General features: G+C 50.5%; 1 protein-coding gene across 1 annotated transcript in view; it reads right to left on the bottom strand.

The window, feature by feature from the left end:
- Positions 1-9,004: 9,004 nt before the first annotated feature.
- Positions 9,005-21,995, bottom strand: part of ZFHX3 (zinc finger homeobox 3) — a 161,321-nt gene continuing 148,330 nt past the window's right edge. Inside the window, 3 exon segments of the mRNA XM_064160210.1 lie at positions 9,005-9,937; positions 9,939-11,247; positions 15,666-21,104. Of these exon segments, the coding sequence (XP_064016280.1) occupies positions 9,628-9,937; positions 9,939-11,247; positions 15,666-21,104 (7,058 nt within the window). The 3' untranslated portion in view covers positions 9,005-9,627.

The raw sequence follows: 21,995 nt of genomic DNA, 5'->3' as shown, positions 1-21,995 counted from the left end.
CACGCCCATCCTGCAGCTGTGGTGAGCCTGGGGACCACGGAGTCCGCAGTCCCTGCAGGGCTGTGTGGCTCTGAGTATGCCCAGGGCCACCAGCCAGCGTGAGCATAAAGGCAGAGCCTCGGCCCGCCCCACACCAAGGCACCTCCTGCCTGCCAGGGTCGCGGCTGCAGAAGGTCTCTGCTGCAGAAGGGTCTCTGCGGACGGCCCCCCCCGCCCCCGCACACCCCGTGCCAGGCTGGCCGGGCTCCCGCAGCCATGCTGTGCCACGACGGCGGCTCTGCAGCAGGCACACGCGCTCCCTGCGATGTGTAAATCAGGAGCCCCCAGCCCCGTCCAGAGCACCCCGTGGGGGGGAAGGGGCAGCGAAACAAAGTCATTTATAAATGTGTCTCCCTGCTGAGCCCCTAATGGCTGGCGCTTTTGTTCTGCAGTGGCTGGCTGGCTGTGATGGGCAGGAAGCTGCAGTCTCCCTTTGTTCCACGGCCTTATTCAGCAATTTAGATCCATCATAAAAATCAAATATGCATGTTGCAATCGCCTTGCGTACAACAGCTTCAATTTTCGCCTTTCTTTAATTTGAACTCCATGGGAGAAAGAGGCAGGGCCAGGGAGCAAGGGGCAGCGGGAGAAGTGCTTTGTGTTTTTGTTCAGCGGGCTGTGAAAATAGGGAGTAATGAAAATACAGAATTTTTATCTTTGCCTCATTATTAAAAAAAAGAAAGGGACAGAAATCTTTAATGAAGCCTCCCTACTAGAAGGATCGGCTGTGCAGGGAGCAGCCTTCATGTCCCCCCATCCTGGGCTCAGCAGGGCTAGGGGACAAGGGATGGCCCCAGGGGCTGCAGCACTGTGGCAGGGGCTGGTGACAGAGCTGGCAGCTGCCTGCTGCTGTGACACACGCGGCTGACTTGACACACCGTGGCTCTCTGCTTGCAGACATGTTTTGTCCTTCCAGAATGTCAAGGTGCTCTTCTGGTGCTGGGAGCAAACATACATGCTTTAAAATGTTGCAGCACCTCCCTGCACCGCTCCATGGCTCTGGCAGGGGTGGCTGTGTGCTGAGCCATCCCGGAGAGGTGCGTGGGCATCGCCACAGCCAATGTGCTGGGGCTGTGTTGCCTCTGCTCATCCCACAGCCTCCCCATGGCCCCACGGGATGGAAGGACAGAGCCAGCCCACCACAGCTAGATCAGGGCTTCAGGCCGCGCTGACAGGTGGCACATCGACACGGGAATTAACACCTTGCATCCGCTGTTCTGTGGTGTTCCCTCCACAGTCCACGTGACACAGTGGAGCCACACGGGGAACGCCCTCACTAGGATGCCTACCCGCCTCAGGCACCCAGGGCCTTGAGAAGTGGGACAGGGAGACCAAACAAGCAAACACCAGTGGTCCTCAAAGCTCTGCAAGCCCTTGCAAGCTCCAGGCCATCCTTTGGTCCCTGCTCAGCTCTTGCTACAGCTGTGGGCTGGCTGGGGAGCAGTAAGGCCCCAGTGACCTGTGTCACTCCATCTCTGTGATGCATGGTGGCAGCCAGCAGTTGACAGCCATGATGAGGACAGGCTGTGGCCTTGGGCAGAAAACTGCTGGCTGTGGCAATTGCCAGCCAGCTCTGCCAAGGGGCGGTGAGAGCTCCTTCTGGGGAGGTACCTGCCCAGACACCTGGCCTGGTGGCAGGCAGTGGCACCAGGGTGAAGCCAGCCTCCACCATTGGCCAGCCCAGCAGCAGTTGAAGGGGACAGGCTGCTCTGCCTGGACACACAGAAGGAGACCCCATGGTCAGTGCAACATCTCCGGGGTCAGCTCAGGTGGTGGCTCTGGGAGCAGGAACTGCTGGGGCAGGAGGCTGTGCGTGTGCACGTGTGCATGTGTGTGGCTGGCCAGGCCGGCAGCGGTTTGGCAGAGAATCCCCTCCCCCGTGCTGAGAAAAGGCCCTTTCTGCGCTGTGACAATTCAATACAATTGGAAGTTTGCTTAGGAGAGAGTCTTTTTAACTGAACATGCTCACAGCTGAATCGATATGAATTATACGGCACAGAAGATGCCTAGGGTATTAAAACATTAATTAAGTAACATCATGCTACCATCCAACCAACAGCACAATACCATTTATAGGTACCGCCAGCTTTTCTCTGGGGCGTGCTGTGAAGTCTCTTCCATCACCGCAGAGGCCGCCGAGAGCCGGAGCGCTGCCAGCTGCAGCTCGGGCCCTCACCTGCCCCTGGGGCAACCGTGGCTGGGCAGGACAGCAGCATGGATGGTGCATGGAAGGGCTCCCGTGGACATGGGACTTCTCCGGTGGTGCCGACCCACTGCCGCCTGCACCCAGTCACTGGGCATGGGGTACCAGCCTGGTCCTGCTGTGGGATGCCACTGGAGCCAGCCCCATGCAGCTCTGCTGAGGAGCTGAGACCTTGCCCCGTGGGTGGTGCCAGTGCCTCTGTGCAAAGCTGCCACCTGCGGAGCCGACGGAGGCCATGCCCAGGCAGTTGCTGCTGGATTAGCTCACCACAGCAGCCCGGGGAACTAATTCACCGTTCCTGCAATATACCAAAATAGAAAGTCATTGGAGTGAAATCAGTGTCTTCACCACATCCCCTCTGGCAGAGCGTTAATTAAAATGACTCTCTAGTGCTTTAGATCATCAGGTGTACATTGTTAACGAGCTTGGAGGAGAGAATGGGCTCCACATTCCTAGTTTAAACGCTGATGGAGTTAACCCTTCACCACTGCTGGCACAGCCTGAGCCTGGTGGCAGTTTCTCGGAGCATCCGTCTGCATTAGAGCAGTCGGCTCTCTTAGCGGACTTCAGATGTCATTTAGCAAAGAAGTTAACGTGGGACTCTGCTCAGCTCAGTAGAGATCTGTTTGCAGCAGTGACATGGCTGCTGCAGCTGCTGCTCTCAGGCCTGTGTCCAGCCTGAGCTGCCTGTGGGCTGCTGTGACCTCAGGGGCTGTAGGATCAGCTACCGAGGGCCTGCACTTTCCCTGTGCTGCAGCAGGTCTCCGGCAGCAACCTGGCCTCAGCTGGGAGGTGTCCCACAGGGCACAGCAGAACTGGCCTCAGCGCAAGTTGGCAGCTGGCAAGGTTTTGGGGTTTCTTTTGTCGTTGCTTTGTGCTCAGTGATCTGCTGCTCCATGCCCCAGATACCTCTAAAGATGCTGCTCTTTTGTGGCGTTGAAAATGTCTCCTCAGCTGCATGCTGGGGCCCTTGGCAGGGGTCTGGCAGCACTGGCCATGACTTTGACCTGCCAGTGAGGGAGGGAAGCTGGGTCTCAAGGGAAGCTGGGTCTCACTCTCTGTAGGACTGACCCATGTGTTTGCTTGCTGGGTGGCATGCTGGCATTGCCATGAGTCCCCCACTGTGGCATGGCCTGGATGCAGTGGCGTATGCAGAGGGATGCAGGGCAGCGTGAAGGCCTTGGCCACTGCTGGGCACTCTGGAAGCAGGTTAGCTCAGTCCTGACATGGACCAGCTGACCACTGCTGTGATGTCTAACAGGGCCGTGCCCCAAGAGTGGGTGCACGAGGAAGAGCATCTCTTGAAGGCACTCTCCATCCTTGGCCTGTGTATGCCACAGGGCTCAGCCTATTGAATGGGATATGGCCTGCACCAGCATCTGGCTCCTGCACCCAGTGCAGAGGCTGCTGACAGAGCTCATATGCCTGGCTTACCTCTGCTGTACATCTTGGTAGGACTCCTTGTGGAAAAGCTAGTTGGAAACAATAAGTAGACATGAAGTTTCCTCTTTTGGTGTCAGTGCACTCCAGGCTGTGACACAAAGACTGCCTGGGCCATCTCCCCAGAGCAGATGGCCAAGGTCTGCTCCTACAGTGCTGACAGCAGCCAAAAATGGGCTCCACTTCAAGGCAGTGGCACCTATCTGCCAGGACCTTGGCTCCAGATGCATCAGGAAGGTTCCTGCCCGCCCTGGACTGCCAGTCGCTCTTCCTCTTTATAAATGTGTCTTTTTTGGGGTGTAAGGGTGTACTAAAAGAGTGAAAATTCTTGTCTTTTAGGTGATGGCAATGCAAAGTTGTTAAAAATCATTCCCAGTCTCCTCTTACCAGGATCACAGCATGGAACCACCTTGTATTTCTGTCAGAGGTTTGCAGTTTCTGCTGAAGCACAGCTCTGAGCAGAGAGGCTCACACAGAGGGTTTTAGTTTGCAGCTTGTGCAGCTACTGGAGGCCATTTACACCTTCCTGAGCATTAGAGAGGTGCTTTCTCAAGCATAGCTGTCTTAAACTGGAATTCAACCCAGGAATAAATAGCAGCATTACATAATAAACTTCCAGAACTGCAGGTCTAGGAACAACAGTGAAGTCATTAACGCGGCACAGTGCAAACACCAGCAGAAGGGTCACGCTGGCAGCCCCATTACTGCTGCAGTCCCATCCGCTTGTGGGAAATGCATTAAAAAAGAAGTGAACAGCCAAGAGACAATCCAGATGCCCACCTGTCCTGGCTTGTGCCAGAACAGCAACACCCGAGCTGGGGACAGGACTAGGCAGCTTGGCCCAAGCAGCACTGGGGTTCCGAGCTGCGGCATGCATTTGGGTACAATTGCCCTTGTGGCTGTTGCCAAGGCGCAGGTCTCCTTCATTGGGGCTGCAGACCAGAGCTAGGACTTGGCTGGTTTGGCTTGCATATGGCACAGCACCAGGAGTCATCCTGGGCTTGGCAGTTTTGACCCACGTAATCTTCCAGGTGTTTTCAGAGCCTGAATTGGTACAAGTGTGGTTTTGTTGGGTTTTTTTGTCATGAAGGTGCATTAGCAACCTGATTATTGAACTTACTGGCTTGCCAGTGAACGTCCTGACCTAATTAATTAAAGAATGCTCCCATGCCCTTGCCAACTGCAAGATTTCCTCCTTGTGATCTCTGCTACATCTACTTGATGCTGCAGAGCTCAGTCCTCTGCTCCCTGAGTGAGAGAGAAGCTCCTCACTATCCAAAGCACCTGGGACACCTATGGTGGACAGGCTCCAGGCTCCTCACCCCACCTGCAGCAGTGGGCTGGGTTTTCTTTTCTAAATTATTTATTGCTGCAGTTATAAATTAGAGATGAATGGTAACCCTTGGGGCACTCTTTTGGATGTGGTCCTTATTACTAAATTTCAAGCATTTTCTGCTGCAAGGGGCAATTTTTGGTAAGAGAATTGTGTGTTTAACCCTCAGCAGTTCATGAACTTTTCCTCCCTGCTCAGTAGGCATGGCAAGCACACGGCAGTGAGTCAACCACTTACCTTCCTTACCTTTGTGTCCTCCTGCCCTGATCAGTGGAAGAAAACAGATGGAGATTTTAGTGCACTTCTGGTTTACAGGTTTCAAGATGACCTCAACCCGTATCAGCATCATGCTTCCCCTCTAACAGTTAATTACAGCAGTGTGCCCAGACTCATACACACTCTTTTACTGAACTAAATGCACTTGTAACATCTCTCATACAGGATGCATCCCGGAGCCGTCATGTGGATAGCGCTGTTTGGCTCATTGCTCCCACTTCAGCATTAATTCGCAGCGTGGGCCCAGGCACTCTCACACCAGCGGGCAGCCAGGTGCCTGCACATGGGGAGGAAGATGAACACGCCAGCACTGGTGGGTCACACCAACAATGTGGACACACTGAGCAGTGCCAGGAGCTTGGGTGGACGCATGCATTCTGCTGAGCTGAGCCAAGCCGAGCCAAGTGGCACGGCGCTCACCCACCCCGAGACAGACCCTGCACCGCACAAGCGGGGACATCGGAGACGAGAGCTTTTGCTCATTTTTGTTTTTTAATGTATCACAATGAGCAGGAAACATACGTGATGAAATATTTCCAAAGGAGTATATTCAATTACCATCTACAGTCAACTCAACTATGACAACAAAGTCTTTTGTGACAAAGTTTTTAGAGTTCTGAAAGTTCCACGTGGTTTCTGTTTCTGTCAGTCTCCATGTATTTTGGTACAGTTCGAGATCAGCATTGTTACAGTAACAAAAAAAAGCTAACAAGACTACATTATAGAAAAACACCAAGAACATCATTTTTGGTTTCACTTGCTCTATTTTTTGTACATTGCAAAGGCTGTTCATAACCCTCTTCACCTCATTTAAGCTTTCTGTTCTACCCAAACTTGCCCCCCCGAAAATAAAAACCAACAACAAAAAAGAAAGTCAAAGCTTTGTGTTTCACAGTGGGCAGTATCTCAGTGCTGACAAACCAACCAACCAACCAACCCACCCAATTTCTGCTTCTAGTTAAAAGTTTTTTGTTTTTTAAAGCAAAATATACTCCCATGATCAGCAAGCACGAGGGCCTGCATCATCGCTGCCCGAGCTCCCACCTGCCCCGGCACGGGCGGCCCCCACACACCCCTTACACCTCTTTATTCTCAATCGTATGAAACTTTGGCCATCTTCACCACTTAAAAAAGCTTTTTATTAAAAATAAAACAGAAACCCGCTCAAAGCTCAGGTTCAAATTTGTTCCTTGTGCCCTGCCCGTCCCCACTCTGACACTCGTCAGAAAGGCCACATGTGGGCAAGGGGGTTGCACAGGGGGACCTTATGCCGGCGTCGGTCCCACAGTCACCCTGGAGCGGCCGGCAGGTCATGGGGCTGCGGGCGGCGAGGCTGGGGACGGCGGGGTCCAAGGGTACCAGAGGGGGCCAGGGGTCCCAGTGCCGGCCCTGGGCTGCAATAGGAAGAGGAGGAGGAGGCAACCTCGCACTGAAAGTCTCTAGAAAGGTTTAGAAAAAATACAAGGAAATGAATTTATAAAACCTTTTTGTGGGTGGGGAGGAGGGGGAAGAAGGAGAGAGAAATTGCACTGTGGCCAAGCAATATAATTAAAAAACAGAAACAAACCGAGACAAAACAAAAGGATTTCTGAAAGAGACCGTGCGGAATTTGACAGATAAATCTAGTGTTAGGTTGTTAACTTGTATCACAGAGAGAAGCAAAAACAAACCAACCAAACGAAAAAAATTCTATATGATACAGACACAGTAACATACAACAGTTAAATGGCAAAAAATATATATATATATATATATTTCATAGAATTACAAACAAGATAAAATAATGGAAAACAAAAAAACTGTACAACTTTAGAATTTAAAAAATGTTCATCTCAAACACGGGGAGAAATACAAGAACTTCTCTTAAAAGAAAAGAGTTTGTTAAAACAGCAAACGCTCTTTGTGTATGTGTTTCCGTTTTGACACCGTATGCTACAGCTGGGTACTGGTAGGAATAGCTGATGGTATTCTCTTTAGTATCGTCTACTTAAAAAACAATTAAAAAAAGGAATCTGCACTGTGCATTAGCCTAGTTAGAAATATGTACAACAGTTCAGAATCTAGTCTTTCATCGAACAAAACCAAATAGCCATACAAAAAAAAAAAGCGTCCCGCTAGCGCACGAACCCCACGGTCGTCTCTTGAATGCTCCAGTCTCTCGCAGGGTCGACGAGCGGCTTCGGCACGGGGAGGAGAAGCCAGAGGCGGCGGGAGGAACCTGCGTTCACAGTCTTCGAAGTTCCCTTTTGAAGCAGGAGGAGGATGAAGACGATGGGAGAAGGCTCTCGCACTTTCAGGTCAGAGGGATGGGGCGGGGATGGGGGAGGGAGATTGTTTCTGTTGACGTTTGGCTATGGACGTGAAACAGCAGGCATCTGTCTGTCTCCAAAACCCTACATTTTAGCAGCACAAAGTTTTCCTTTCGAAGTCCGGGCCGTGCGCCCGGGGTACAAGCGGGGTACGGGGCCGGGCAGGACACCGGGGCCTGGCAGCCCCTCGCCCGCCTCACGCAGCTCCGGCCGCTCCACCGCCCACCACAAAGAGACTTGGAAAGAGAAACCTGCCTTGGCTAAGAGTTGTCTCTCTGCTTGCAGAAGAAGCACAGATAACAACCTGGGTACTTTTTTTATTCTTTATTTAAACTTAGACTTGTTTGTTTAAATCAGAAACAAATTCTCAAGTAAAAAGAATCCTTTTTGCTCATTCTGCACCAGTGGTGAAAGGGTATGTCTTTGGATTTTATTTAAAGCATGAATTTTCTTTAGAGAAAAAAAAATGTAACAAAACCTCTTTTTAAAAGGAACAGAGTGCAGCCTAATTACACAAACAGAAACAAACGCTTATAGTTTAGGAACAGAGTCTTTGAAGCATTTACAAAATGAGGAAAAGAAGAGGGGAAGAAAAAGAAAGAAAACAAAAGGAAAAATGGAAAATAAGAAAGATAAGTGCACAAGGGTAACAGACATAGGTAAATCGTATGTATACGCCTTAAAAAGTTTCAAACCCCCAACAAAAAATATTCTGCAAGGGATCCTACTGACCCCCCAAAACCCTTTGAACTTCTTTCTTTAGTTTTTATAAAATAATTATGCAACCACCCTCTAAGAAATGAAGGTAGCGACCATAAGTGGAAGATTACAGGATGGGGGACTGGGGAGTAAAGGTACAAAGGGGAGAAAAGCTCAGGCGAGTCGATGGATTGCAATCTATCTGGCTAGGAATGAACAAGACAACATCAAATGAGAAGCCGTCAGCTGGACCATACAAAAGCTAAATGTACACAAAAGGGTTTTTTTCTTTTAAATCTACCATACTGCTTCAGTTCATTTCCAATGCAACAATCTACTCAACACCAAAAATGGTCATATCTATCATAAATACAGAAAGTCAGTTGTTTTAAAACTTTTTTTTTTTTTAAGCTCCAAGTCCTCAACACTCTTTGTGTGGGTTTTTTGTTTTGTTTTTTTTGTTTTTCTTTTTTCTGAAAAGTGGGAGTGCTTAACTTTTCCCCTCGAAATTCACTTCAGCAGAAAAGCTACCCTTAAAATCCCCGAAAAGCTAAAGCAGTTCACATTGTTGTTGTTGTTGTTGTTGTTTTTTCTCTTGAATACTTTCTGCCCATTTTAAATTAAAAAAAAAAAAAAAAAGGAAAGGAAAGAAAAAAATAAAAAGAGAAGGAAAAAAAACCTTTTCTGGAACAAAACAAAAAAAAAAAAAAAAGAAACAAAACGAAACCCCCAAAACAAATGAAAGAAATTATATATATATATATATATATATAAAACAATGATTCTGAAAACAGAACAAAGTGTGAGCGATTGACCTGAGAATAAAAAGACATTACATTTCTTTTTTCTTTTAGCAAGCCATTGGTATCTGAATGCTAAGATAGCAAGAAATTTAAAACTGTGACCCGGTGGGCTGCTTTCCCATACAGTGCGTGCCGGCCTCTGCTGTGCTATCGACGTGGGGCGGGATGGGGCAGGGGCAATGTACAAGGGGCTCAAGCTCCGAAGACAGTGAGGAGGCAGCACGGGCTTTCGTCTCCCAGACCAACAGTACCTTCGAAAGGACAAATGTAACAGATTTTTTTTTTTTCCTCTTTTTTTTTTTCTTTTTTAAAGTTTTATTTTATTAAAAGGAAAGGAAAAAAGAAATGTAAAACCCACCGGCATCGTTATATGGGAAAACAACCCACGCTTTTCTTTTTTTCTTTTTTCTTTTTTTGGTTAGAAGCTTTGGAATTGCAGTTAGTCTATTTTTGAAATTGGTTTGTTATTAACTTTTTTTTTTTATTTTTTTATTTAAATTCATTTTCATTGTTCATCTTCAAAGCTTACAATCTGAAGGTGTCCATTCCTACGCTAGCTAGACCACTGTCCTTAGGGCAGCCGGGGTCCCGGGGCCCCTCTGCCGGGCTCGCCGGTCCATCTGACTTTTGGCTAAGATCCGTGTCAGACTCCTCCGAATAGTCGTCTGTTGGCATCGAGGGCTGAACCCCTGAGGTGCTGCATGAACTTGAGGTAACCGTTGAAGATGAGGAGAGAGGAGGGAAAGGCGGCGGTGGCGGCTTCCCCGGCGGGGTGCGGGGAGCCGCGGGGGGCCAGGGCTTTCTGGAGGCGTGGGGGGAAGCCGGGGGGGGCCGGGGGGGGCGGGGGGCTGTCGTTTGAGTGAGCGGCCGACTGCGAGGTAGATGCGGTGCTGGGGTCGGGGGGGCAGGCAGAGTGAGGTAATAGACTGGGGTGCTCTTTGGCGTTTCTTGCTGCTCTTGTGATTGTTCGGTGTTTGTGCGGGGCTGACTCGAGATGCTGACTGAGGGCTTCGTCCCCACACACCGTGCTCTCGCACGCCACGCACTGGTACGAGCCGCTGCCCTGGCCGCTGCCGGTGGGCACGTGAAGCACCATCTCTTGCAGGTTCGCCATGGACTGGCCGAAGAAGCAGAGGGACTTCAGGTGGTCGCTGGCCGTCTCCTGGTCGCTGAAGCCCGCCTGGCACTTGCGGCACACCAGCTTGTACTGCACCTTCGGGACGATGAAGGGGTCGCAGAGGGAGTCCGCGCCCTTGCCTTCTGCTTCGGGCTCTTCTTGGGGTTTGGGCAGGAGGGGGGACACCTCGCGGGGTGCATTCTTCTGCTCTTCTTGCTTGGGGGGTTCTTTGGCAGGGTCTTTGTCCGGGGTGGCAGCCCCCGTGGGGACGGGGGTTTGGCTTCCTTTGGGCTGTTGCGCTTTCTGCTGCTGCTGTTGCTGCTGTTGCTGCTGCTGCTGTTGCTGCTGTTGCTGCTGCTGCTGCTGCTGCGCCTGCCGCTGCTGCTGTTGCTGCTGCTGCAATGCCTCCTGCAGACTCTGCTGGTATTGCTGGTACTGCTGCAGCAGGGAGCCGGGAGACAGCCCCAGCAGTGCCTGCGACAGCGCGGGGCTGTAAGGGAAGAGCCCCTCCATCCCATACATGGGCTGCAGGTATCCGCTCTGCAGGGCACCGGGGATCTGTGGGGCATAGTAGGGGGAAAAGCCAGGGACGAAGTAGGGAAGGAACTGGCTCGTCAGCAAGGTGGTGGGGTCCGAGTTGAGGGCGGCCTGCAGCGCCTGGAGCTGGGCGGGCTCCACCGCATACTCCATGGCAGGCAGTGGGGCTGAGAGGGCGCCCGCCGGCGCCTCCCCCTTCTCTTTCTTCGGCCCTGGCAGGGGGTCTCCCTTTCCCTTGGATGCCTTCTCCTTCTCTTTTCCCTTCTCGCTCTCCTTCTCCTTGCGCTGCGGTGGGGGTGGCTGCTGCGGCTGCGGCTGTGGGGTCGTTGCCGGTGGCTGCTGCGGAGCCACGGCCGCCGTGGCTTGTGCCGGGGTGGGCGAGCTTAGTGCGGCTGGGGGCTGCTTATTTGGTAATCCAGAGGTGGGGAGGCCAGGCGAAGGGACGCTTGTGCTGGGCAGGCCCATCAGGTTGGGTTTGGGAGAAGTTAAAGCTGCGAGAGGGAGGAGAGAAAGGTGAGGAGTCATCAGCGCTGGGCTGGCAGAAAGAGGCTGGGGTGACCTTGGGCCACCCTGCAACCCTCCTGGCACTGCCATCCCCTCTATATGGAGGCAGTGACCAGCTCAAGCTCCTGTGCCACAGCAGTACAGGTTGGTGACTTGGCTGCTGTTTCCACTTCCTCCAGGATAACCACTCCTCTCCCCACTCCCCCAGGCCCCATTCCATGAAGATAAGCCTTGTCAGCCCCCATCACCCATGGCCAGGTCAGTTACACTGCCTAGCAGCACTCAACAGGCTGTCTCTGCTAGGACACCCAACATCCACCCAGTATGCTCAGCACAGACACTGTTTTTTGGTCCTTTGGCCAAAGAACTCCAGCACACACAAAGTGCTTTGCCAAACAGCTGCAATGATATTGTCAATCCCCCTCTACTCTAAAACTGCTCGACAAAATCCATCTTTCCATCAACAAAGCCCAAGCCCTCACAGCCACAACAGCAACTGCCTGGAATCTGGCAATGGACAGTCACAGAACTAGCAATCAGCCACAGAGGCACTTTAACTTTTACTTTAGGTTGAAGCTCTTCTGTGAGACATCCAGTGGGAGAGGAGAGGGGGAACTGCTCCTTTCAGCTCTGGGGCATGTGGTCTGCTTGAAGTCTTTTCCAAGGGGAAGCATGCCAGTAGGGACATCACTCTGCACAGTGCAAGTGGTAGTTTCTGGCCATGACATCCAGCTGTGACAGGTCTCCCTTGCCTGGCCAAGGTGGGAGTCAAACACAGACAGAGGCTGCGGCCAACAGCTCTGAGCTACAGTTGCCCCATTTATCTTGGTGAGGTCTTTAAATTATCACAATTGATCTTGAGGAACGAGTGTAGGCATCTTCCACCATCTCTGCCCTGCTGCTAGCAGGACCTTGGCCAGAGCAGATGGCAGGACCTGGGGCAGAGGCTGATGGAGCACAACATGTAAATTCTATGCAAATGCACATGTGCTCCTCAGGCTTCCAGACACCAAGACCCAGATTGCTCCTGCACTGCTGTATTCCAAGAGCCTGTGAAGAGCCTGTAAAGCTGGTGTAACCCAGAAAAAATCTGCCCATGCCACTGTGGAGCAGAGGAAACTGCTTCCTCTCTCTGAGCAGCAGTTGGCAGATCAAGGGAGCAAAGAACTCTCTAAAACCTGGCTGCACAACTTCTTGGGACAAACAGCTCATTTGTCTACAGCAGTGCATTCCCCTACCAGCATGGGACACCGGGCCTTGGTGCTGGCATCTGAAACAAGGGGCCATGACTCTGCAGTGGCTAGCTGGAGCAGGAGGACTTGCAGGAGGACAGCCAGAGGCTGGGACCATTCAGCAGTAACTGCAGCAGAGCCCTTCTGAAATCTGCATCTGAACCACCGCAGTATCAAGACAATGGTGATTTGTAAAGGTACTAGATGTGCAGAGGAAGCCTCCATGCAGCAGCCTCACAGATTTCAGATAAGGGCATATTATGGATAGATGCCATTGAAACTGATGTTCCCCAGCTGAGCAGGCCCTGAGAGGTTCACGCGCAGGAGCGGCGGCTAATTCATAACATTCCTGGATGCACAGCCTTATCTGCTTCGACAGGCTTTGAGCTGAGATGGCCTGACCTTTGGGGCTTTATCTAAAGGCCACAAATAGTCTGTTTGACTTTCTAAATAGCTTAGTCCTGTCTAGGCAGCCACTGATGGCTTTTAACATGCGCAGTATGTAGCCTGGTCTCCCCAGGACACATACCGCTCTTCTGAGGAAAACAAAAGCAACCGTATAGAAGGAAGTGCAAGAAAGTCATTTGAGATAGCATTGTAAAATTGGGGTATGAACTAAGCTGCACAGAGCTATCTGAGATAAGCCGACAACGTAATTTGACAAAGAGATCCTCTTGGATCTGGCCTCTGGAATGAGATCTTTGGTAAGAAAAGTACTGAATGAAAATGTCCTGGCATGCAGAGGTGCCCTCAGGCATATAGCTAGGAATAGAATCATAAAAATGTTTCAGTTGGAAAAGACCTCTAAGATCGAGTCCAATCATCAGCCTAACAGCACTAAGGCCATTAAACCATGTCCCAAAGTGCCATGTCCACTCATTTCTTGAACAACTCTAGGGATAGTGACTCCCTGGGCAGCCTGTTCCAATGCCTGATCACTCTTTCAGTACAGAAATTTCTCCCAGTATCCAGCCTAAACCTCCCCTGGCACAGTTGCAGATCATTTTCTCTCATCCTATAACCTGATACTAGGCAGAAGAGAACGACCTCCACCTCATACCAACCTCCTTTCAGGCAGCTGTAGAGAGCAATGAGTTCTCCCCTCAGCTTCCTCCAGACTAAACAGTCCCGGTTCCCTCACAAGCCTTCTCATAAGGCTTCTCTACACCCTTCGCCAGCTTTATTGTCATTCTCTAGGTATGTTCCAGCACCTCAATGTCCTTCTTATAGTGAGGGGCCCAAAACTGAACACAGTACTTGAGGTGTGGCCTCAACCAGTGCTGAGTACAGGGAAACAATCACTTCTCAGCTCCTGCTGGCCATGCTTTTCCTGATACAGGCTAGGGTGCTGTTGGCTGCCTTGGCTGCCTGAGCATACTGCTGGCTTATATGCAGATGGCTGTCATCCAGCATCCCCAGGTCCTTTTCTGCTGGGCACCTCTCCAGACACTCTGCCCCAAGGCTGTAGGTGCCTGAGGTGGTTGTGATACAAGTGCAGGACCCAGCACTTGAGCTTTGTTAAACTTCATACAACTCACTTGGGCCCATCAACCCAGCTTGTCCAGATCCCTTTGCAGAGCCTTCCTACCCTCAAGCAGATCAACACTCCTACCCCACTTAGTGTCATCTGCAAACTCACTGAGAGTGCACTCCATTTCCTCGTCCAGATCACTGATAAAAACATTTAAAGAGAACTGGCCCCAAGAGCGAGCCCTGGGGAACACCACTGAGTGACCAGCCACCAATGGGTTTTAACTCTATTCACCACCACTCCTTGGGCCTGACCATCCAGCCAATTCTTAGCCCAGCAAGCCATCCACCCATTCAAGCCATGAGCAGCCAGTTTCTCCTGGAGGATGCTGTGGGAAACAGTGTCAAAGATTCAAGGAATAGGAATGGGCAGCAGCCCTGGACAGAAGAATTTCTAACACTGAAAGCACAATGGCTTGTGATTAAAAAGCCAGGAAGATGCTCAGATCCTATTTAGGCTTCACACCACAGACTGTAACTCATCATTAGCCAATTAGTTCAGTACAATAAAAGAATTTTGTCATTTCTGGACACTGTCTATTAGTGACAGACTGGTATTGCTGCAGTGGGCACAACAGGTGCAGAGTACATGGTGTAACCACACCAGGCATTAAGTTGTCTTAGACCTTCCAGCCCCAGACAGACTCAGTCTGTTGCTGCGACAAGACCATGGAATTAGTTCTCAGGATATCTCTGTAAGTGCATGGCAGTCATGGAGAAAGTCAGCTTGAAGAGGGACCATCATAAGTAAACAAAGAAGTCTGCCTAGTGAAAGTAGGGTCTCCTAGAGATCAGTCACTCTGTCATGAGTGGCAATTCAGACATAGGCACATCTCTGGGATGCCACAGATGTAGCAGGGGTGAAATAAGGCCCTCCAGTGAAGTTAGATTCTAGGTCACTGTTGCTCTACTGAGCAGTATTTTCCACTGCCAGTGTTTGCCACATGTCTTAAACCTTCCACTCACCCACCAGGTACAAGAGAAAGGAGCATCCTCAAAAATGAAAGCCCAATAGCTGGGATTAGGCCACCCAAATAGTTTTGTTAAGAAAAGCCTTATTAAAACAGAAAGCAGATTTGTCCCATGATTACACTCTTGTTTCTTGAGTGGGTACTTTCAGGTTGTGCCCAGCCACTTAAAACCCAGCCCCCAGCTGCACCGGCACGTGTGCTGCAGCTACAGATGCTCCAGTTTTCTGTCACCAGTGCTACTATGCATGTCACACTTTTCCTTAGCAACAGCACAGAATTACTGAAAACTTGGGATGACATTACAGAAACTGATCTGAGCAACAAAAGGAAAGGTAGAATGACCCATGCGTTCAGCACATCTGTTCTTTTCCTGTTCCATTTGATAAAGCCTTTATTTTCCACCCCCTTGAAGGTGCTTTGTAAGTCTTAGTCTGTGCAAACAGAACAGAGACAAGCAGCATGTCTAGATCTTGCTCTATTTCAGACTCTACTACAAAACCTGAGTTCAGGAATTAAAGATAAAACCCCTTTTGCTTATCTGCTGTCAAGTCAACATGCTTAACTAAAGGCCTGGTATCCTACTGTCAGCCATTGTCAAGGGAACATCTGCTGTGCTAAAGCTGCGTCAAGCTCAGCTGTGCATCTGAGCAGGGTGGCAACACCTAGACCCACCTGTGTTGGATGGAGTGAAGCCTGGTAAGGACGGGCTGTTGAGGCCTGGAAGCAAGACTGGAGGGATGCCCTGTAGTGCTGGGTACGCAGCAGGAAGGTTAAGAGCTTGCAGAGGGGCATTATCAAACATGCCCTGCTGTTGAGCTGCCAGACCAAGAACCTCATTGGCTTTTTTGATCCGGTCCAGCTCCTGCTGAGCCATCAACTGACGTACAGTAGCTGGGTCAAAATACTCCTTTTCCTTATCCAACTGGCTTCCAATGGTTTCTTTAACTTTGGAGATATGCTGTTGAGAGAAGATATGGTCACGTACAGACAGCCGAGCGCTGTACTTGATGCCACACAAAGTGCACTCTGTTTTGGGTCCCTCGTAACTTGTTTGGTTTATACCAAAATGCTTGGCCATGCTGAGTTTGGACTTCTTCTCCTTTGCCCTAGCATTCTGGAACCAGACCTGAACAACTCTCTTTGGCAGTCCAATGTCATTGCCTAGAACCTCACACTCCAGCATGGTAGGTGTCCTGTAGTCATTAAAGCATGACTTAAGAACTTTTAGCTGGAGATTAGTCATCTGAGTGCGAAAGCGTTTCTGTCCGGGCCGATCACCGCTCTCTCCAGACTTGCTGGCTGAACCGCTTGCACCAGGGCTGGGCGAGCAGGGGTCTGCAAGGCTGGATGTCTCACTGTAGTCCACGGTACCTTCATTATCGTACTCTTTGCTGTAAAAGCTGGGAGCTGGGCTGACCAGGCCAGAAGACAGACGATCTTCATATTCAGACATTGCGATCATGGCAGCTTTTGTCAGACCTTCACTGGGTCCTGATGCTGATTTGGTTTCAGTTGCAATCCCTGTTGCACTATCGTTGTCAGCATTCCCTTCATCTCCCGTTGTAGTGTCTGTGATTGCAGTGTTGACAGAAGAGCAGTCATCATTGTCCAGTTTTGTTTGGTCAAAGCTCAGGTTGACCGAGGACATGGAAGGACTCTCGAAGTCTTCTATTCCTTCCACCTTAATGGAGGATGGACTCAGCAGAGTTCGAGGTGACAGTTCCATGCTCTTGTTCACTGGGGAGAGTGGAACACTCTGTCCATCACTGCTACTTGGTGGCATATGGGAAAAGGTTGCTCCATCAAAGATGTCTCCCTTCATTTGGAGTCCCCCATCACAATCTAAGAGCATAGCAGACAATGTCAAGTTATATCCAGCTCTCTTGGCCTCATGCCAGTGACGGGATCGGATATGAGCTTCCAGAGCTGTCTTCGCTTTAAAGAGAGCTCGGCAGAAGGGACACCGTCTGTGGGCCTGGGCAGGCCCTACAGCTCTGAACTGTCCCTTCCTTTCCCGCGCACGCGTGTTCTGGAACCAGACTTGCACCACGCGTTTCTTCAAGCCCACTTCATGTGCAATGTGATCTAACATTTTCCGTGTTGGGTTGGAGTCGAGCAGGTATTTCTGATAAAGGATTTCCAGCTGCTCCGGGGTAATGGTTGTCCTTAGACGTTTATCCCTTTGTGGTTCTTCTCCTCCAGTCCCACTGTCATTTTCTCCAGGGCTTGCACTGGCCTTTTCCTCCAGCTTTCTCTTCAGCGTGTTCATTGTGGATGTTGGAGTTGACGGTGAAGTGGCTGAGCTAGCTGGAATCTGCGGTAATGTTCCAGACAGCAGCTGGCTTGCAAGTAGTGGATTACTGGGATCAAAAAGCATGAACGGCATGTCCAGTGTCCTGTCCAGGAACGGGGGGTGGATAAACTGGTTCTGTGCACTCAGAAAATGGAGCTGCTGATGCTCCTGCCAATGCTCAAAGGAAGGAAATGCCAGCTTACACTGGTCACACTGGTATGGGATTAGCTGAGGAGGTAGGTTTGCCAGCTGTTGAGGGGTGGATGTGTGAATGGGTTTGAGGGAGAGATGTGAGAGTTGAGATGGACTGGGGCTTGACTGTGACAAGGAGCACTGAGGGGGCTGAGGAGGGGGAGGTGGCTGTTGCAATGAAGAGGGAGAGGATAACTGTGAAATCTTTTGGTGTGCTGAACTTGTCTTTTGTTCTCCTTGGTCCTGTTGCTGCTGAGACTCTTGCTTTGGTTGCACTTGCTTCTCTTGAGTTTGGTTTTGCTGTGTACTTGGAGGTTCAGACTGCTTTGGTTTCTCATCTGTAGCTTCTACTTTAGAACTATAGGTGGAGGAATCATCTGCCTCTGCCGTGAGCTGCAGAAAAGCTGAGGAGGTTGCATTGGCTGAAGACGTAGGTGTGCTGTAAGCTTGTGAGGGCATTGGTGTGCTGCAGGAGGAACTGGTTGGAGTCAACAGCTCCATTGCATCCATAGAGTCTTCATTCTGGCTATCATCCTGTCCATCCTCATCCTCATCTTTGTAACAAAGCTTTTTCTGGTGTTTAATGAGATCGAAAATGCGCTGAAAGACTAGACTGCACTTTTTGCACTGGTAGTTCAAGTTGCTTGTTCTAATGTACCTGTCGTTTGTAAGCTCCCGCCGCTCCCCATCTTTGCCTTCTCCCTGATTCTCATAGTTTTTCCTAGCTTTCTGACGGGCATTTTGGAACCACACCACTATAACACGAGTTGGGAGGTTCAGCAGGTTGGAGAGCTGCTCAAATTCATCGTCCTTTGGATAAGCATTGGCATCAAAGAAGTCCTGCAGGACTCGGAGCTGGTAGTCGGTAAAGCGTGTCCGGGAAGACCGCTTGCTTCCCCAGTATTCCTGCTTTTGAGGTTCTGGAGAAGGGGGGCGAGAGTCTATCTTTAGCTCTTCCAGGCTGGTAATGGGAGGATTACTGAAGTTGTATGGGGAATCCTTGTTGCGCTGGCGTTCTTTGAAAAGAGTGTTTCTGAACCAGTGCTTGATCACCTTCTGGGGCAACCCAGATTTGTCTGCCATCTCTTTGATCTGCTCCTCACTGGGCGAATTGTTAATGTCAAAATACTGCCGAAGGACTCTGAGTTGGTCATCCGTGATCCGTGTCCGTGGCCTCTTGTTCTGCTGCTGCTGGAGAAGGCTAGGGTTGAGCTGATGCTGGTACAACTGGGCCAAGTCGGCAGGCAGAGGGTCTACAGGACCCAGCTGGGGTGGCAGCTGAGCAGGTAATGTCTGTAGTGGCATGGTTTGCATCATAAGTGGTGAAAAGATGGGGAGCTCCATTGGCATGGAGAGCTGGGTGAGTGGCACAGATGGCTGGGCTGGTGCGATCGTAGGAGAGGTAATCGGTGGGGCAGAAGTAGGAATGGTAGGAGTAGAGGCTGGCTGAGGAGGTGCTGGAGGGAGCGGAGGTGGGGGCGGTGGAGGTGGGGGCGGTGGCTCCGGGGTCTGAGGCCGCAATGGGTACAGTTTGTCATAGTGTTCTCTGTACTGCTTGGCAAATCTCTCTAACTGCTTAAAAGGAAAGTAATGTTGGTGAACATGCTCTTGGTGGCTCTTCAGGATGAGGATGTTGGAGAAGAACTTGCCGCACGTATCACACTCAAGCTTTTCCAAGTTCTCACCTTGCTCTGTCTTCCCATTTTTCTTCTGCACTTTCTGCTTGTTCTCGTTGTACTGAATGACAAGCTCAAAGCCGAAGTTCTCCAGCAAGGCTTTCGTGGCATTCCCTCTGGCATCAGAGGCAATACGTGGAGGCAGTAAGGACGGCTCCGAACTACTGCCTGGTACAAAGTCCTTCTTCTCTTTGGGCTTCAAGTTATCAGGCAGAGACTCCTTGGATGCTACATTATTGTCTCCCCTCTCTGTGTTTTCCCTTTCCCGTGAGGTCTCTTTTTCTTTCTCCTTCACCATGGATTTATTCTTCTTCTCAGAGTGTTGGCTCTGCTGTATAAGGATGGAGTGAGGTTGTGACAGGGACAGCTGGCCTTGCTGCTGCTGTAGGAGCTGTGGATGGCTCTGTTGAGGGAGCTGAACTTGAGCCTTCAGGTCCTCCAGCAAACTGGGACCTGTACCAGTCAATGTCAGTGCACCACTGGTGACAGGTAGGCTGACTTCTGGATTGAGCTGGAACTCAGCACTGGGGATGTAGAATGGAAACAAAAGATGCTGCTGTTGCTGAAGCTGCAGGAGGGTCTCAGTGGTCATTGGAAAGTGTGGCAAAAGTGCTGGGTTGAAGAGCTGAGACTGCAGGAGAGCAGCTTGCTGTTGCAGTTCTTGCTGCAGATGGGCCTGGACTTGGGCCTGGGCCTGTGCCAAGGTCTGAGCTTGCTGCTGCTGCTGCTGCTGCTGCTGCCTGGATGCAATCATGTCTGCCAGCTTCTTCCGGTTCACCTCTTTGGGTTCCGAAGGGGAGGAGATATTAGTGCTTATGGGGTTACCTAATGCAGGGATTCCCACATTGTCGCTGGACACCTGGTTGAGCAGGTTTGGAATGGGAACTGTGCCTGAAGTGCTTGTGTTGGTGGTTGTAAAAGTGTTACTGTTGGTGGCACTCACTGGACTTGGTGTGGAAGAGCCCAAGGACAGACTGCTGCTGCTGCTGTTGCCAGCACCATTACTGCTGCTGCTGCCCCCAGCTGCCTCCAGCTTGGCAGCCCGAGCCTTGGTCTGGTGCAGGACAGACCTCATGTGGATCTCCAAGGTTGAGCTCTGACTGTAGGCCACATTGCAGGTGTTACACTTAAAAGGCTTGTTATCTGGGCTGCTGGTAGGTTCGGGCTGCCCAGTAGCAGACTCTTGGAGGGCTCTTTTCAATTTATGCAGGTGAGAAACTGAATTGTAATGGACCAGGAGAATGTTCTTTTGTGTGAAAGACTCCTTGCAGACTGTGCACTTGTACGGGCGAGACGGATCTAGGAATTTCTCCATAGTGAAGTTAGGGCCCTTTCGGAAGGGTAAGGCCCTTTTTGGTTCTGAGCCAGAGTCCTCTTGCACCGACCCTGAATCACTACCTGTTGGGCTCTGCTTATCTTCCAAGTCGCTCTCCTCCTCCTTATCTTCCTCGACTATTATAGTGTGGTCTTCTGCCAGTGAAGGATCACCCATAGCAAGGAGGTCCCCGTTGACCAAGAGACCACCATACAGCTGCTGAATGTCCGCCTCGCTCAGCTCCAGATGGCTGGTTTCCAAGTGCTTCTTCAGAGCCTGGAAGGTTCGGAAGCTGCGCTGGCAGAGGCAGCACATGGTCGCCGCCCGGATGACGTGGTACTGGGAATGGAGCTGCAGCTTCTCGATGGTTTTGAAGGCCAGACTGCACTGGTTACAGCGGTACTTGTAGACGTGGCGATCGGATACCGGCAGCTGAGGCCGCTTTGCGTGGACTTCGTTGAAGTGTGTCTGCAGGGCTGCCGAGCTCTTGAACACCTGGTTGCAGCCCTTCTTCCAGCAGAGGAAGCTGGAGTCCTCCCTGGCAGAACTTGGATCAGCCGGGACAGGCTTGGGATCACCACTATGCTCTGCACCTTCTGATGGCAAAAGACTCTTTCCTGAGTCCTCAGAGATCTCTGTGAAAACAAAATCAGAGCAAAGCTGAAAATGACACCAGCACACGAGGCTAAATGGACACTCTCTTTTTGTCCCTAATACGCAGATCGACACTCGCTTTTTGTCTCTAATACATCTGTGGTTTTGGCTCTGGAAAACAACAGGGATTTCTAATATTGCTTCCCTATCTTCATTCAGTTATTTTAGTACCAGTCCATTACCCTCATTGTGGCCCACTGCATAAACCTACACAATTTACTTTCTCGCCCAGTTTGAGTATCTGGAAATTATTCACACACATATGTTCCCTCAGTGAATTTATCACCTTTAATTCTTCCTTTTAAGTGAAGGCCACTGAGCCACCTCTCTGTCTTTGCTGTATTTCTTTCATGTACTGCCTATATTCCAACAAAAAGGTTCATCAAACTAAATGCACTATTTGAGCTTTGGTCCTATCAAAGCTCAAAACAACAGGAATGACATTCAGGACCCACTTGCAGCAGCTCTAAAGGTGCTGTTTGAAGAAGGGTGGGAGAAGAAACAAGTGATCAGCACACAACCACTTTTCCAGGGTCTAAGGGCAGAATCCTGCTGAGACAGTGTGATATGGGTAGAGGCCAGAAAAGGGATCCCATTGCATAGGGCAGCATTAGCTACCCTGGCTGTGCCAGTGCTGCCCCACAAGAACCACTGCCTTAGGGCTGTATGCCTGAAAGGAAATTATGTCTGTCTTAATTCCCAAATTCTTTACAGATCTTCCAGGGGGGCACAAAGGGAAGACTGGCACTGCTTCCCTGACAAGTTTGAGATCAGACATTTGTACCTGTGCAGAAAGATGTTCTTGGGATGCTCTCACATCACACAACAAAGCCACGACTAAATAGCTTTGGTTTTTCAGCCATGCCCTCATA

Source organism: Pogoniulus pusillus, chromosome 20 (assembly GCF_015220805.1).
Source record: "Pogoniulus pusillus isolate bPogPus1 chromosome 20, bPogPus1.pri, whole genome shotgun sequence".
NCBI classification, from domain to species: Eukaryota; Metazoa; Chordata; class Aves; order Piciformes; family Lybiidae; genus Pogoniulus; species Pogoniulus pusillus.
This window is presented reverse-complemented; position numbering and strand designations above follow the sequence as displayed.